The sequence below is a fragment of the Nothoprocta perdicaria genome, unplaced genomic scaffold, assembly GCF_003342845.1.
Source record: "Nothoprocta perdicaria isolate Ctin4 unplaced genomic scaffold, notPer1 scaffold_54, whole genome shotgun sequence".
NCBI classification, from domain to species: domain Eukaryota; kingdom Metazoa; phylum Chordata; class Aves; order Tinamiformes; family Tinamidae; genus Nothoprocta; species Nothoprocta perdicaria.
In genome coordinates, this window is record NW_020455799.1 from 2,032,138 (window position 1) to 2,049,635 (window position 17,498).

At 34.8% G+C, this 17,498-nt stretch overlaps 1 protein-coding gene across 1 annotated transcript in view; it reads left to right on the plus strand.

Annotated features, from left to right (window-relative positions):
- The window catches only part of USH2A (usherin), a 336,721-nt gene that overhangs the window by 160,467 nt on the left and 158,756 nt on the right, over positions 1–17,498 (plus strand). The window contains exons 32-36 of the mRNA XM_026048437.1: positions 3,233–3,392; positions 3,873–4,044; positions 7,544–7,691; positions 13,115–13,266; positions 17,250–17,412. Coding sequence (XP_025904222.1) covers positions 3,233–3,392; positions 3,873–4,044; positions 7,544–7,691; positions 13,115–13,266; positions 17,250–17,412 — 795 coding nt within the window. The remainder of the gene's footprint in view (positions 1–3,232; positions 3,393–3,872; positions 4,045–7,543; positions 7,692–13,114; positions 13,267–17,249; positions 17,413–17,498) is intronic.

Here is a 17,498-nt window from a genome sequence, read left to right on the forward strand (position 1 = left end):
ATTGTTCGGTTTGTTGATTTGTCATTCCAAGTTTTAGAAATTCTGCTTGTGCTTTATTTGTGGATTCATCCAGAGCTTCATGAAGTCTAAGGAGAGATGTTTGTTGCTTGAAAAGTCCATTCCTAGTTCTCTCATTTCTGTATTTTCTTCTCCTACCCATGTTAACTTTGGTTTTCCTTGTATCCTTTACCCCTCCAAAATCTTTCAGAATCTGGTCRAACTTCATATTCCTTGTCAGATTTCAGCATAATTAATTAAAAACATGCAGTAAAGATAGATCTTTGTATACTTGCATACTGGTGACATCCATCTTCAAGTCTCTCTCCCTTGTTCTGTTTCCCATGTTCTCTCCCATGCATCTCTTTGCATGCTCACTCTTTTTGAACCTGTTTTTGCTCACTCTTTTCACTTTCTTGTGCCCTTTCTCCTTGTAGCTTGCTCTTTTTGTGTCTTGTGCGTGCTCACTTGCATTCTCATTCTGCCTTGCTTTCTCTCTTGTGCTCTTCCTGCATCTTTCTTTCACACAGGTGCTGTCACACTACCTTASTTGCTGCCTTTCTCTCTCACGCTTACTCTCTTGTCTCTCCTCTGTCGTCCCTCCTCTCTCGCGTTCCCAATCTCCTTCAGGCCCTCTCTCTCACACTCTTGCTCCTTTTGCTCCTTCATATGTGCTCTTTCATTCTCCTGATCTSTCTCACCCCTCTCTCATCCCCTTGCCCTCTTTCTCTCACCCTCCTCTCCCAAGCAACTTCCCTCTCCCCTCCCATCCGCTCTCGCTCCCTGCCTTCCTTGCCCTCCTCCCCTTTGGTCTCWCACATTTCCCTCATTCTGCCTTTCTCCTGCTTTCTCACAATCTGCCACGCATGGTGCTGTCTCATGCTCTATCTCTTCTCTTTCTCTCTCTGCTCCCTCTTTCATGCCCTTTCTCTTTTCACTTTTACACTTCCTTTCTTTCATGCTCAGTCTGTTTCACCATTGCTTTTGCTTTCTGTCACTCGTGCTCTTGTACTTTCTCTCATACTCTTTTGCTCCCTCTCTTAATCCATCACTCTCCTCATCTCTCTCACTCTCATCTACTTGCTCTCTCTGCTCTGATCTGTCTTGTGCTTTTTCCCTCTCACAGTCATTCTGTCACTCACTCTGTTGCTCTTATTTGCTCTCACTCTTTTGATCTTCCTACCTAGCAAGCTTTTCTGTGCACCTTCCCTTACTCTTTTTTTCCCTGTCCCTGTTCTATTTTCTCTAGTATCCTTTCTCTACTCACCTTTTCCCCTTCTTCCTTCCTCTTTTTACACCTTTCTTTCACTTTCCATGTAATATCCTTAAAGGATCTTGCAAGTCTTTGCAATGAGTGACCCGTGTTTATATCCCTGATCATTCCTATTTCTTTAGACTTTGCCCATTCTTCTGTTTTTTTTTTTTTCTTTTTGTCTTTCCCATTCCAGATACTGAGAGATATGTARTAACTTATAGTCACTTCCTTTTCTCCAGAAGCTAAATAGAACATTTTCCATCTTCCCTTTTCTTAATTATTTACAAAGTTCCTTTCTTTTCAGTCTTAACTAGGTTYGCTTTGGCATTCTTAAGAATAAAATCCTTCTGATGACCTGTTTTCCCACCCACAATGTGAAGTTTGAGACTTATCTTGCAGATTTCCAGCCCAGTCTGTATTTTTTGTGCCCCCTTCATGGCAGCTGCAAGGAGCAAGGGATGTAGGAAGGCACAAGGGCAATCCCACTGGTGCGGAGCAGGGAGTTTCCTTTCCCTGCTTCCTGAGCCAGCTTGAGCACCTGCTCTGGAGCGCGCTTTCCCCCTCTCACCCGCATAAGCACTGCTTAACCCCGGGAGAATCAGCCCCATTATGTTGATTAAACATGTCAGTATGTCACAGGCATCCCCTTGATGATTTTTTTTTTTTAGTTATGACTTTTTTTTTTTTTTTTTTTTTTTTTTTTTTTTTTTTTTTTTTTTTTTTTTTTTTTTTTTTTTTTTTTTTTTTTACTCACACTTTGCTGCATGTTTCCTGGGAGTGATTCCCGTGAATGATAATGAGATTTCAGGAAAAATGCAGGACTTGAATCTCTCCGTATGCTGACTGGAGTAAATCAGAAGGAATTCCCTTGCAGCTAGGAGCAGGGACATTATATGAGGATATAACTGATGAGAAAGAAGATGCGTCTGCAGCATTTCCGGTTTGGCAAGGTGTTTGTCGTCYGCTTGCAATTTCTGATCTTGTGCTCAGAAACATTTTTCTACAAAATGATAATTTGATATTATTTGCCTCACAAATTCTAGTATTTGTTATATCTTTCAAAAACATAAAGATGTTTTAAAAACATCTTTATATAACACATACATATTTTAATTGCATATCTTGTTGGCAAAACCTCAGTGGTAAATTCCTTCCTAAAACATTTGCTGTGGTTAAAATCTGCAATTATTTTTGACATAAAAAAGAGCAAAAGATGAGAAAATCTTGTCTGAATTACTCTCCTATTTGAACTTGTGACAAACTCTCTTTTATTAGTACAGTGATTCTAAAGAATAGAGAAGTGGAAGATCTTTTAGATTTTTGCAGCAAAGATGCTAGTTTTTATTTCCTTATAACTTCCTGACAAATAATCATTTAATATTTTCTTGGTAGTATTCAAAGGGTTATTTTCTTAATAGGACCAATATGCAGTAGGAGGCCAGTTTATAAATGAGTGAGGACAACAATAACTTCCTTTAAGTTCATTCTCATGTAGTAACATTTGTGTGAACGAAAGGAGGGTATGTTTCAATGCTTGATATTCATGTAACATATATCATGTTTTTTAGAAGAATATAATCTAGCTGTTTTTAATGAAACTGTACAATTTTCCCCTTAATTTATCCTCTTGAAGACAWTGGTACTTAACTGTAGCAAATTTAGACAGCATGTAGCTCCAAGGATGTGAATGTCTTTATTTTGTTTAGATGCAGTATATTTTAGTATAATTTGTAACTGTACTGCACAAGACCATCAAAACAAAATGAGCTCCTCAGTCCTATTAGAAATCAGATTTTGCAGGTACGTGACATTAAACAGCAAGCRTTCTGCTGTTGCTCTCTTAGGTGCATCCGAGGTGTGCAAGAGTGGCAGGTCCTCTTTCTTCATGATTTTCTGAACTCAGTGCCCACTCAAAGTTACAGAGAAGCGAGATGAAAGTAATACACAAAGTAAACTCCTATTTCTTTTTTTTCTCCTTAGATTTAGCAGTTTTTACACCATACCGGTTTCTGCTCACTGCGTGCACGGCTGCTGGCTGTACAAACAGCTCCCAGGTCACCTTGTTTACAGCACAGCTGCCACCATCTCACGTAGATGCCCCAATCCTGACCGTTTTGGATTCTAGAACGATATATGTACAGTAAGTAAGGATTTCTTCTTTCCTGACAACACAATAGTGTATCCGTTTATTCAAGAATTCCGGTGAGTTCAATCAGGGGAAGGGTTTGTGACATAAAATTAAATTTATTATGATTAAATGCATAGAAGTGATTAGTTTAGTGGTTCTGTGAACCTTCTGATTATCTCTTGCCAACTTAATTTCCATTTTGTCTTTACGCAATCAGTATAACTACRTATGGGCAAAGCCTCCGCAAGCCTCAGTGCAGGAAATATGTTCTGGTGATATGCCCATCTCGTAGCCCCTATTTTGTGTGTTATTATAATCATTTATCTGTTCAGTGCAAATATTGCACTAGAGATGTCGYTTAAATTTCCTTTTATGTTTCCACAAATATATTTTAAAATGCTTAAAAACTACAGAGCACCTAAACAGACTTGTATTTTTTCAGTGTTGTCTGAATCTTTTTTGGTCTTAATCATGTTTTTCTTTTGTTTCTAGATGGAAAGAACCAGTAGAAGTAAATGGAATCCTAGATCGCTATATAATTTATATTACCAATAATGAGCAGAATYTTACAAAGTGGAGTGTAATCTATAATAGCACGGAACTTTTTCTGGATTATACTATTCAGCAGCTTTTCCCGGGTACTGAATACCTCATAAAACTAGCTGTAAGTTTTAAAAGAAGTAGAGTAGAGGCACAAAATGGTGAAAATGATTCTGCTATTGTTAATATTTTAAATACTTAATGGTTCACGTATCCATTTTATTTAACCTCTTCCTTTTGGAAACTAAAGTTGATGAGATGATGTGCACATYAGTAAGTGGTTTTGTTTCAAAACAGACTCTCAAAAATATGTATGCTTTTTAAACATTTTTKGGGGGGATAATTTAGATGATGAATAATAGAGAATTGACCAGAAATATTTGAAAAAAATTAATACATGTCTCCTACCCCCAGCTTATGAGAAGAAAGATGTTAAATGTGTTTAAAAACATTAGTCTTTTGCATTTTATGAGAATTTGCTCTTTCTTTACAAAATCCTTGCACAGAGGGGGTGGCAGCAGAAAAGAAATCAGTAAACAGATCAGTGTGCAAGTAGCTGTTTTTTATTCAATATATTTGTATAAGATCTTGATGTTTTCACTGCATTTCTTTGTCAGTGTTTTAATTTTGTGATAAAATAGAACACATTCAGTTCACTAACAAACCTCAGAATACGTGAATAAAAACATGCGATGGTTCCTTGTTTTAAGCACACTTTTCATTTTATAACAATACTTATATAAGGATATTTGCTTTGATAAATGCCATAGAAAAATATTCTGCTCTTGATTATGAATAAATTTACATTTATGTAGACCGGGTATGCATTCATTTTTTTTTTCTTACCATGCTCTTGAATGTTCTAAATATTATACCACAAAAAAATAAACTACCATCAGATAATGATAAGGATCTGAGTTGAACTTGAAAAAGCAAGGATATTCAGTCTAATTAAAGCTTAGCTTCATGTAGAAATTAATTCATTTGTGCCTCAATGCTTCAGCATAATAAATTGTGCCATATAWAACATAGCACCGTAGCCAAAACTAAGGCAGTGTTTGAGCCTTCTGTAGGTGCTGGCAGTTCTCAGGATCTGTGCTGTCCTCCCCGGGCCTCTGCTGCCTTTCCCTGCTCCCATCCCGTGCTCCTGCCAGTTTGTCCCTAGGAATACAGCTCAAGCAATTAATTGGTTTTCTGGATTTTGTTTTTACTTTGCTATCACCTACAGCTCTTYTAGGAGTAATGGAAAACATCTTTAGGAGCCTTTGATCTTTATACGTGTATATATAAAAGTGTATTTAGTATTTGTATTGCATCAGTGATCAGCTGAAAATGAGAGTTCATTTGGAGATGGTTGGCTGAATAAAACGTAATGGTCTGTGATAAGCAGGCTAGAAGATCTAACCACCCTTATGGCGTTCAACTTGGCAAAGCTATGAGTACGTGAAATGCCCAGTATCTTTGTGGTGGTAGAATAGGTAGTAGCCTTCTTAAAGGATTTGGGCCCATTTTATTTACAGCTGGTCAGGCTAATGTGAGTGTAGTGCAGCTTCACAGTTACTGACCTGGCCATATTGAAAAGAAAAACAGAACAAAAAGAAAAAAATAAGGACAATAAATCATCCAAATAAAACAAAATAAATCAAAGCAAAAAAGCAACCCCTCCTCCCTCAAAAAAAAAAAAAAAAGTTAAAATATTTCATAGGTTATTTTATGTAATTTTTATTAAAACTTTCAAATTAAAAACAAGCTGGGAATCCCAAGTGCTGGGTTTTTTATTATTATTATTATTATTTTATTTTTTTCTTCCTGAAGTGTTTCAGTAAGATAGAAGCTTTATTTTTACCTTTTTCACAGGTAATATTGTTACTGTTTTGTATCAATGCAAAATATTTTACAAATTTTGCAATACTTTACAAATATTTTATTTAAAATAGTGATCCTCAACAGCAGMGCTTTCAGCACCTCCTAGAATGCTATTTTTAACTTTTGTGTGACAAGGTTAATACAGGTGTATTAAATGAAGTTAACAAAATTGTTATCTGTGTACGCTGTTACCAATTTTCACAATTAATTGCCATTTAGTATGTAGCAATCCTATTTGTAAATGAGTGTAACAGCTTTATAAATAAGTCTAATTCTTCTTTTCAAAGTCAACCAAGTCTCAGGTCGTGTCTGCACGGCCTGGTGTGGAGGAGCTCAGGTTRGCTTTGTTCTTAGTGTAAGCATGATATATGTAGACCAGCTCAATCTAAAAGCAAGTGGAAGCCTAGAGGGCTGGGTTTRGTAGCTGGGATAGCACAGTTATTCGTATGGCCTTAGTGCTCTTGTGATTTGGTTGCCAAGTYAGTATTTCCTGACCGCTGTGTTTCAGGATGTGCCAGCTCGGGTGGTGGCTGGAGGATGTCTGTGCTGTGCTCCGCTGTAGCATGGAYCTGGTCCTTGGCTCCCTAGGCACTGATAGGTTGATAAATTTTACCTCRAAACTGTTTGCCAGTGAAGTTTGTGGCTCAGTGGTGTGCGGAATTGCATGCAGCAACGCCCTGGCCACTTGGATAAACTAATCCAAAATCCWATCCGTTTAAATGTAGAGGAGCATCCTTTAGCTGATATTCATTGTAAAACCAGAAACTCATTTACAAGTAGTTCTTTTCCTTACCAAAGGGGCTAGTATAAAGTTTTGGAGATGGAGTAGGAAATTTATTGTCTGTTCCACATTTTGAAATGCTTTGGGAAATAGAAAGTTGAAGCTAATACTTTCAAATAAAATATGGCAGAATGAAGGAAAAATCTTCAAATACAGTGCAGAGATTATATGCTTCATTTATAGACATTCYATTTTATAGACACAGACATGTATATACAATATGCATTTCAAACTTATCTAAAACGTCCTGTCTCTTGCCTAGTCTCTTAGAGCAAGCAGTTGGTAAACAGTATATGGAAGAACTAGACTGTGGACTTTTGTGTTTGTACATGTAAAACAGTTAAAAACAATTATATGAGGCAATATGCACAGTTTCTTGCATGTTATGTTTCATAATCAAGTAAAATGTAAAAATCATGTACTGAATGTTTTCTTGCAATAATACTTATGATAAAAGCTGTTACGTATTGATTTATTATGAATTAGTTTTTCACTTTTTTTTTCAGTCACTATGGCTTGTGAAGTGCAGGAATGTCCAAATGGCTTTTTCTTTTTTCTAATATATGTGTGTGTGTGTGTTTATATATATATGAGAGAATATATATATATATATATGTATGTATATTGCACTTTGGAGAGTATATTCTCTCTTAATTTCCAGAAGAGTTTTGCACTGTAAATGACACTTTGTGTGCTTTTACTGTAATTTTAACTCTTCAGTGGAAATCTAACCATGATTATTACTCACAGTAAAGTGCTAAATGTTATGATTTAAATAGTAGAAATAGATGTTATTTGTCTTACACCTTTCCTCATAAATAACCTATGCTAATGTAAAAAGAATCTACTATGCAAAGCAGATACCTCACTAAGGTCAAAAATGTGACAGTAAAACTTTGCAAAAATTGATTGCTAGCATCAAATGAAATTAGCATTACATGGGAATATGTTTATTTACTGCGTTTCATGTTTTCAGGCTTGCACAGGAGGTGGATGTTCAATAAGTGAACCTAGCAGGGCCGTAACAGATGAGAGTACACCAGAAGGAGTTCCTSCTCCCAAAGCCCACTCGTATTCGTCTGACTCCTTTAACATCTCGTGGGCTAAGCCTGAGTATCCGAATGGTAAGTGAACTCTTTTAGCCTCAAGTTAAAAAGATGATTAGTAAAGGTAAATTAATATTCTAAATGGCAGCTTATATGTGGTGCTTAATTTTTAATGATCATTTTAGCACATAAAATACCTGAGATAGTATCATTGTCTGTAGCTAGGAGATTGTGGTTTTCAGCTGAACATACAGTTTCAGTGGCTCAAAAGTGCTCCCTTTTGATAGTTCTTGTGTATTGCAGCTTATTGTTTAATGTTTTCCATGACAACTGAGCTGAGGAAATAGGTATCCTTGAAAGGAGATCAGTCTACAATGTTCATTTTAGCCTCAGAAAAAAACATTAAATAGTTTTACATTAATAGAAACATGGCAATCATTAGACTTCTGCACAAAGCATCTTGAAGTTATACAGTTATGTTGCTGTGGAAGTTAAATAATACGTTTTATTTTGTTTAGAAATGGYCATCATGGTGAAGTAATCATGTATAAAACTTTTAGAGCAATCRAACATTTCTAATGGAATTGTACAGTGTCATATGATCTTAAGTTTKGCCTCGGTTTTGTTACTATGCATATCACAGTTTAAATTGCATCAATAAATGCATTTACGCAACAGAAACGTATATCAATATGGTACTACAATGATGAAAAACATCAGTTATTTTTCATGGAGGTTTTGCATGAATTTCATTTTTCACTTTGCTCCTGCAAGTTTGCCCCCTCTTTAAACTTTGGAGCCAATTTTAATCTACGTATTTCAAATGATATTTTTTATGAGAATTTTGAAAGTTATATATTTATAATATTCTGTATCTCCTRCTTGTAGGAGGACATAAGAGTACATCGTCTGTTGTTAAATAATGTATTTGGCAATTTACAGTTCTTTATGTAGGATGCTGTGAATTTTTGTTTGTTTTTCTTTTTGCCATCTAGCCCCTAAGAAACCCATTACTAAAATACCATCTGTGTGTGTGGCAAAAGAACATACAGGGAAAGTTAAATGAAAGCAAGCAAGCCACGCATATGACCTAGTGACTAAGATCTGAATCAATTTTCAGTGAAATAGACATTTTTTACTCGCAGCCATTCTTGTTGGGACCTGATYCTGTTACCTTTAGCACTCTGAAGAAGACAACTGGCTTAGAGGGGCTTTTGACTAACCAAAATATGCATACATGCTTGTATGTGCAGGAATTATTATCTTAGTCAAGCAGAACATAGATTGGGAAATGAATCCTTTAAAACAGCCAGGTGGGAACACGTGACTAATTTTGCAGTTTGTAGCTTGCTGTTAGCAGAGTGTTTCGAGTATTAACTTCCCTTTGAAACSGGGAGCACAATAAACAGGTTGTTAGCAAAGTTGTGAATCCTAACCTTTTATTAGCAACAGATGAGATASGAATCAGAGGAATTCTCTAAAATAAGTGATTCTTTCCAGTTTCTTGTTCCTGCATCCAAGGAAAGTGGAGGTTTCCTCAGTCTGGATGACAATACTCTTTACCTGTATTTTAAGGTTTTGGCCAATGTGTTTAGGTAAATGTCTTACCAAATTCACCACAGAGCTTGCTCCTCTGTAACCCGGGATGAGGTTGTTTCTAGGCYATCTGTGTGTGTTTTTCCCTTTCGAAAAATATTTGGAGGCATTTTYGCTGATGCCCAGGGAGTGCTTTGCCCCAGAGTTGCTGCTGTATGGGTACCATGTGTGCCGCTCCTAGAGGATTTTCATTGGGTTCAGGATTGGTAGAAGGAATTCAGTGAAGATGGGTGCTGCTCTTGTGTCTCACAGGRAAAAGCTGCTCCCTTTTTTTAATCTATGAGTTTTTACGGAGTGCTCAGGAGTGGAAGAATTGCCACTGCACGAGCACTTGGAGCCAGCAGGGCCCTCAGGAGGGTCAGTGCCTTTGCTTCCGTGCTATTGTGGGCTCACCCTTGCACAAGGGTCTCAATGGGATGTGCTGTTTTTCTCTTGTTTTTATTTTTTTATTTTCCTGGCTTTCTTTTTTGGGAGTTTCTGAAAGAATATAAATTACGTGCCATACCTTTCTCCTACTTCTTTCTTTCCCATTTACAATTTGCATCCTCTTCCTTATTTCCAAAAAAAAAAAAAAAAAAATTAAAATGAAACACCTTTTTAAATTTTTTATTAACCAACTGCTTTATCAGGAAGAATTGCATTGTTCAGAGACTTTGTTTTATACATTTTTAGCTTCCTTTTGGGCTTGCTAGTGACTGCATCATATACAATCACTCTCTGTATTTTGTATATTAAAACTGTGGAAGAGTCTGAAAAATATCATAGTTCAGAAGATGTAACAATACAGGACTATCATGGAGATATTTTCAAAAGTGGGAAAGGGCCAGAAGAAGAAATTGTATCTTGAGTTTTCCTGTTTCACCATCTCTAGTGATGTTTATCACGTTTATGAGCTAAGGACATTTCTAACTCACATTTTTTTCTTTCCAAATCAACAATGAGGTAATTGATGACAGATGGCTAGAGATATGTTACTTTACAGTAGAGCCCCCGTCATGGCACATGTGTAGATAATATTATATAAGCAATACTAAATATATATAAAATATAATGCCTATAATGGTATTTTATATAATTTTCTTATATGCTACATAACTATAGTCATGAATTTATATTATTTTTGGTTATAAATATAAAATATATTTTCGTATGTAATGTAAGACTATTTAGCTCAGGGTGAGAGTTAGAGAGGCTCTGTGAGGTGACATGAAACATCAGATACTCTCTTTAAGCCTTGCCTATTCTTGTGATGTGACCACAAGAATGAATGAATTCATATATTCTTTGGAAGGAATGAATTCATATATTCTTCAGAACATACCCTTGCCATATAKTTTGAAGTGTGCTGTTATAAAATCCTTTCATATAAAAGCATCTTTATTTTGCCTCCCTCTTGGAAATTTTCTTTAGATGATCGTTGCTGGAAAACTTCACTTCACTTGTGTATAGATCATACATTAAAATCAAATCTTGATCTGGACTGTATCTTCCAAGGCCATGTGGAATTTATATAAAAGTTATAGCAAGAGTGAATTTATGAAACTATTCAGTGAACTAATCTAGCACTTGTTTCTGCAAATCCTTATGCTTGTGAGAGAGAGAACTTGTTTTTGTAATCAGTGAAACTATTCATTTAGATAACTTTTTTTTTTTTTTTTGCTCCAGATTTGACCTCTAGATTGCAGCCGAAGAATAATAGCTTGTAACGCTTTAGATTCAGTACTTCTTTTCATCTTCAAAGTCTGGAATTTWATTCAAATACTATGTGGTCTTTCCTGAGGGGAGAGGGGAAGAAGAAGAAAGAGGGAATAGAACTTGTAGATACATGTGCAAGGAATTCCTAGTGACCCTATACTTCACAATTTAAGTCTAATTAGCGTTGTTTTATTTTAAAGAGTAAAATGTAATTGTACTATATTCGTTACTGGTTTTGTCTTCRGTGAAACCAAGATTTAATCCTACCTAGTTAGACTTAATTAAGAAGAAATTGCTTCTTTTCACAGCCATCGTGTGCCACTTGTGAAGGATTAGAATCACTAAAATGTATAATGCACTTCAATATTTCATGGGTAGGAAATACCAACYAGCAATCTGCTTCTCRGAGTATAGATGTGACATAATTCTGTTACTGCAAGGGAACTTTAAAATTGCATCCAGTTAATTAATATTGAGTTACAGTAGGGAACCCCAYACAACCCATAAAGATGCATATGAYACCTATGTAAATATTGCCTGAGTTYATTAGGATTATTGCTGTTGCCATGAATATCAGAAGAATTAACAATTATTTGTTTGTTACTTGGAAAGGTTAGTGCTACTAGTTTAAGTACTTAAAATACTTTTTTTTTTCCCCTGTAAGAACATATCTTTAGTGCTGGTGTTCACATTTGTGGATGCCCTTATTAGTCTTTATTAAATGTTCCTCTTCTGAAATAAATATAAAATATTTTTATTTGATACTTTTTATTTGTTCTACAGTAAACAAATTATGAAAGCACTTGCTTTGCATGCCATTACACATGGAAACACATAGGATTCTTTGATTAGGATACCTACCAAATATGGTAGGATTGGTAGTGTGTGATTTACCAGTACTTCCTCCCACATGGATGTWGCTTCATATCAAAATGTGCTAACATATTACTGTAATGAATAAAGTGGTTAAACTACTATGGCTTGTATTCTAGAATGCTGCAAAAGTCATCATAATTTCATTAGTTCTTTTGGGGAAATTAGTTTCATTACTGATGTGGTGATGAGTGCAATTGTAAATGGCAACCAAAAGTGGCCATGTGAAGCCTAACAAATACTTAAACCCTCAATATCAAATGTTCTGATGAATGGAATAAAAATTCCCTTCTTTGCTTGCAATAACTGAGCAATAGAGTGTTCCCAATATGGGAGGGAGTCCTGACAACTAGAGCATTGYAAAATATAAATCTTCAGTGGATTTGCACTTTGTTGTTTCTAGATATATGCTTTAACCTATGAATGCTCTCTGAAACTAGAGTTCAACTGTCYATATAGTGGAAGAATGAACTGACTTCAGGTCTTCTGGTCGATCCTTCAGTAGCTTTGCATTTTTTGACCTTAAGATTTCACATTTCAATAGCATTTTGTAAAAAAGGGAGAATATTCAGGAGTGAGGAGGATAAAGGAATGCCCTTGAGAAAAAAGTCTCCTTTGCAAGTTCAGCTTCCAAAGTCCAAGCAAGTCTGTGAGGCTCAGTCTTTAGTTCATGAAAGTCAAAACACTGTATCTGTAGAGTTCATCAGTTTGTAGACTAAATTCAACTCGATTCATGCTATCCTATTATGTGTCTCTAGAAGAGTGGAGATTTAGATTTCCTTATTTATAAGATAAGAAAACACCTGCAATTCTTGAGTTAGTCTTAGCCAATTAAGCTGGGAAATCACTCTTTCCACTAGAAACTTTCTGTTTTCTTTGAGTTTGCCAGTACTTTTTCTTCTTTAGATTGAATAGATAAGGCATAGCTTAGTTTAAGACTTCAGTATTATTTTGTGGTTTTGTTTAGAAAAGTGAGTAAAACTGTCAGGTTAAGAAAAAAATCCTACTAACTTGTATTATTTGATTGGAAAAAGCCACCTCGGGTAATTATCAAACAATAAAAGTATCTRAAAGGTGTTTGGCACGAGAAAGAAAAGAGTAATTGATTTATTATAGGTATTGTACCATTGTCCTGAGTTGTCCTTCAACATTTTAAGTTGGGAGGATGTGTTTCAGCTGAGTGTTGTGTGCATAGTGCTGTTAAATAGTTAACTGCTTCACTTTAAGCTACTTGAAGAACTGAATAATATTATCCTAATGTGTGTAACATTAAAGATTTTCTTCTTAACTCTGTGATTGCACATGCATTAAGACAATGCTCTCACATTATTTTATAGGTGTTATTACTAACTACGGGTTGTATATGAATGGTGTGCTGATGCAGAATTCATCACAGCTGAATTATTATGCTTATGGACTTGCTCCTTGGAGTCTGCATTCCTTCCGAGTTCAGGCATGYACTGCAAAAGGTTGTGCTTTGGGTCCACTGGTGAGTACTTCAATTTGCATTCTGGGAGTGTAATAAATGTCAGATGGCAGTGAATATCAGAGTAAATGGTGATGATTCACTCTGGTCAGTACTAACCCATCTGGCAAAACGTGACATTTAAAAAAAAAAAAATCCTGTTTAAGAGCTGCTAAGGATTTGATAGGTCATTGTTAGGCACTATTCCAAAAGAGAGCAGAGATACAGGGAGGAAAGGCAGGTTTTGAGGCTGGAACACATGGTGTTGAAATTAAATAGGGTTAATATGTTTGAAAAGTGCAGGTATGATTTAATTTTATAAGGACATATATAAAGACAGAGTYACTGTTTCAGTAATGAATAAATTTCTAACTGCCTGAAATAAAGGACTGATGATAATTGACCATTCTGGAAGCCAAAAGTGACGATAACAAATGCAAGGAAAATAAGATGATTTGTAAATATTTTTTACTGCCAACTATATTTTTATATTAGAAAACTTGTACAGCTCAAGTTTTCAGGATTTGAGGAAAGAGGAATAATAAATTGATAATGTGAAAACAAACCTTGTGGCTTTTTTATGTTGTTAAAGACTTCTAAAAGGCAATCCAATGTGATTTTATATTGCTATAGCTGATGACTAAATCAAATAATGCATACCATGCTTGATGTCATATCCAAGTATAAGTGAAAATAAACTTTTGTTAATTTTGAGATTTAATTTCTTGATTAACTTAAGTTTGCATGTGTACTTGCACTCTGATGATCAGAAAAGTTGAGAAAAAAAGAGAAAAAATCTTCRATAGTTTGTTACATTCTGTGTTTATCTTGCCTCATAATTTATAATGTCAGTATACTATGCTTTGGAAATATTACCTAATTAAAAACCTTCAAGTTTTATTTTGTTTTGACTTTTTTTAACTGTATTTCTAATATTCTTCCCAAGATTGCTTTCTTCTAACTGCTGGTCACATCATCTACCCATGGAAGATGACTGTAGACTTTATAACTATTAAACATTTTACAGCTGCACTGCTTTGATGGATATTTACTCTTAAAAGCTTGAATGGCTTTTTGCCAGTCTTTCTTGTACATTTTTTTATATTTCACATAAACCCAAAAGCCAAACATTTTTTAAAAAAGATATTCACTCTAATCCACTGTATTAATTGTGATAAGGTGCTTTTACAGATGAGGTACATATATTTTCAGCTACTTATAAGTAACTCAGTTACTTCTTTTGATGAAACTATCAAAAAGGCACAAGAAGAAGAAAACAGCAGAAAGTACGGTTTTCTGAATGCTTTTTAGCAGCTTTTTTTTTTTTTTTTTTTTTTTTTTTTTTTGGTGTCTTTTCACATCTCCACTGAATTCCAAACCTGTGTCTTGGTTTTTGAAACAATCCAAAGTAGGGATTGCGCTAGTTGGTACTCGTCTGCATCCTGTGATCAGTACACAAACTGTTTTCCAAAGCCAGTGATCCATCTCTAATCACAGGAATTGAAGTATAACATCTTTATTTAGGCTCACCTAAGTGCTGCCAGGAAGTTAAAGCACTGTGTCTTCACTGGAGTTTTTGAAATGCTTTTTATATTGATTACAGTATAAATCCAACACGGAAGGAGAGAGAGGAGAGAAAAAAAAAAAAAAAACTAATTCCAAACTTTCACCTTTTGGGTACTCAGAATACCATGGGAAATATCTCCAAGCAGTAAACTGATATGYTTCCAGCTATTTTAGTGTATTCCATGCATTTAATGTGATGTTAATGATGCTGTGTGACTACCTTACATACTGTGTTTCTCCAGCTTACATTTCTGAAGGTGACTATGATGATTTTAATCAGTTATGAGACCACAACCAGTTTCTATCTTGAAATAAGTTTTTGTTTGTTCARTTGGGTTTTGTTCAATTTTTTTTCACTGATAATCGTTTATTTCAAGTGAAATGCAAATCTGGAACACAAATGCAAATCTGGAATACGTGCATTTGAAGTCACTAAGTATTAATATTTTACTAGTAGAGCCAGGGTATTATTTCATAGCTGTTTTCACTGTTTTTTTTTAATATATCAACAACAAAAACATACAGTTTATTGAGAAATGGTGTGTTCTGTAGCAGATTTAGTAAAGGAGTTTAAAAACCTTCAATTAGGCTTCTTTTGAATTGTGTTGATTCTTGTAAATATCAGATGTGGAAAAATGAGAGAAATAAATGCAGCATTGGACTATTCTGAAATAATTTGAAGTAACCCACATTGAATATTTGTTATTTTACCTCACTGTTATAAAACTTTAATTGCAGTTTTTTAGTTTATATTCATGCTAGTACTTTTAAACTTGAAGGATGACTTTTTCCCAATATTGTCATCATTATTGTTATTATTGCCGTCCCACATTTAGTGTTACTTATATGATAAAAGAGTATTTTTATTTTAATAAGGTATTAACACATCTTAACCTCTCAAAGTGTTATGTACAAAATGCGATTTAGAAAAAGAAATCTGAAACATTTTCTGGGCCATATTTTTATATAGAGAGAGTACTTTTTAATAATTTGTTCTTTTTGAAATAGTCTTTTTGAAGCACACTGCAGAGGTCTGTCTGTAGAGTATATTATATGTATATTATATGTGTTGTACGGATTCAAATCATTTTTAGTAATTTTTGTATTGAGAAGTATATAAAGATATGAAGAAAAGGCTTTGTAATACTGCAACGCTCTTAATTTTCCCCTGAGATGTTGCAACCATTTAGGATATGACTACTTAGGTTTTAAGAATATCTTACTTTTTCTACTGAAAAGGATTAGTTCATATTCCTTTTTCCAKATTTCTGTTGTTGTAATTCAAAGGACCTTCATTAAGCAACTGAACATCACAGGATATTACTTTAGTTTAGAAAGGATGGTGTAGTGTATTTCCGTAAGGATGCTTTTCAACTGAAATATCCAACTCAGTGTTGCACTGATTCAGAGTGAAACCCTGAAGCATTTTTTTTTTTTTTTTTTGTATCTCTAAGCATGTGCATTATCCTGTAGATGTCCCTGGAACTGCTCGCCTGATTTAGATTGAATTTTGTGTTAATTTAAGGTGTTAGTTTAGGGGCACACCCGTAGAGATTCTGATGCACATGAAAGAAGTAGCCAGGCATACACATGTAAAACAAGACACTTTCCAAATTTTACATGCTAAAAAGCAAAATGATCATATTTCAAGGACAGAGAAAGTTTRTTTGGCTATTTTGACAGCAGAGCAGTAGTGACAGATTAAAAATAGCATTTATTAGCACTTCCATGAACTTGTGTCTGAGAGGCACTTAGAAAGGTGTGAAACCATCTCATACCTTAGAAAACACCAAGTAAATAATGTATGAGAAAGAACCTTGTTGCCAGAAATAAGGTAATAACAAATTACTTTGTTCCATAGCATTGAATGATAGCTACAAGACTCGAGTTTCTGTAATTTCAAATGAATATTTTTTCATTGAAATAGATCTTTTACACATTACATTTTCTAGCTATTTTATCATATTTTGTTTTATCTTGAAGACCTACTTATTGTTGCAACATAAATTTGTTAGATGAAATTAGAAGCTAATTCAGGGAGCAAAAAATATTTTATCAAAGATTATTCCTCCTCTGTCAGGCATAGAAATCTTCTAAGGTATTTAAATGCATGTGAATATAAAATGAATATAAAATACAGAAATTCAAAATCCATCATCTTCTGTTGCCACTCCATCCCRTGGCAAATATAATTGCATTTAAGTTTTTTTTTCCAATATTTGGTTCCTTTGCATTACAGGGATCTTCATACGAAGCAGATGAGTTGTTGGGCAGTTCCAAACAAATGTATTTGGAAGGAAAATAAAATACTTTAAAATTCTGAACATAAAATTATGAACGTGTTAGTGTTTTCTAAGCTTTTCTTAAAATAGTATGTTTCTAATTCCTTGTCCGTTTGTTATCTATGGCACCAAACCTCTAGCTCATGGTTGAACTTGCAGGTAGAAGCTCGGACAATGGAAGCTGCCCCTGAGGGCACAGTTCATGTGYTGGCTACTGTTGATGGGTCCAAAACTGTTCAAGTAAAATGGCTTGCCCCAAATAAACCTAATGGTCAACTGACCTACACAGTCCTCGTCACTGGTCTCTTCTATGCTGATCAAGGTATGTTTTTTTCTTTATACTATGTCTAGTGATAGAATTGATGTTCTGCTTGGATTTTTTTTTTCAAAAATTTCCTTAGAAATTTG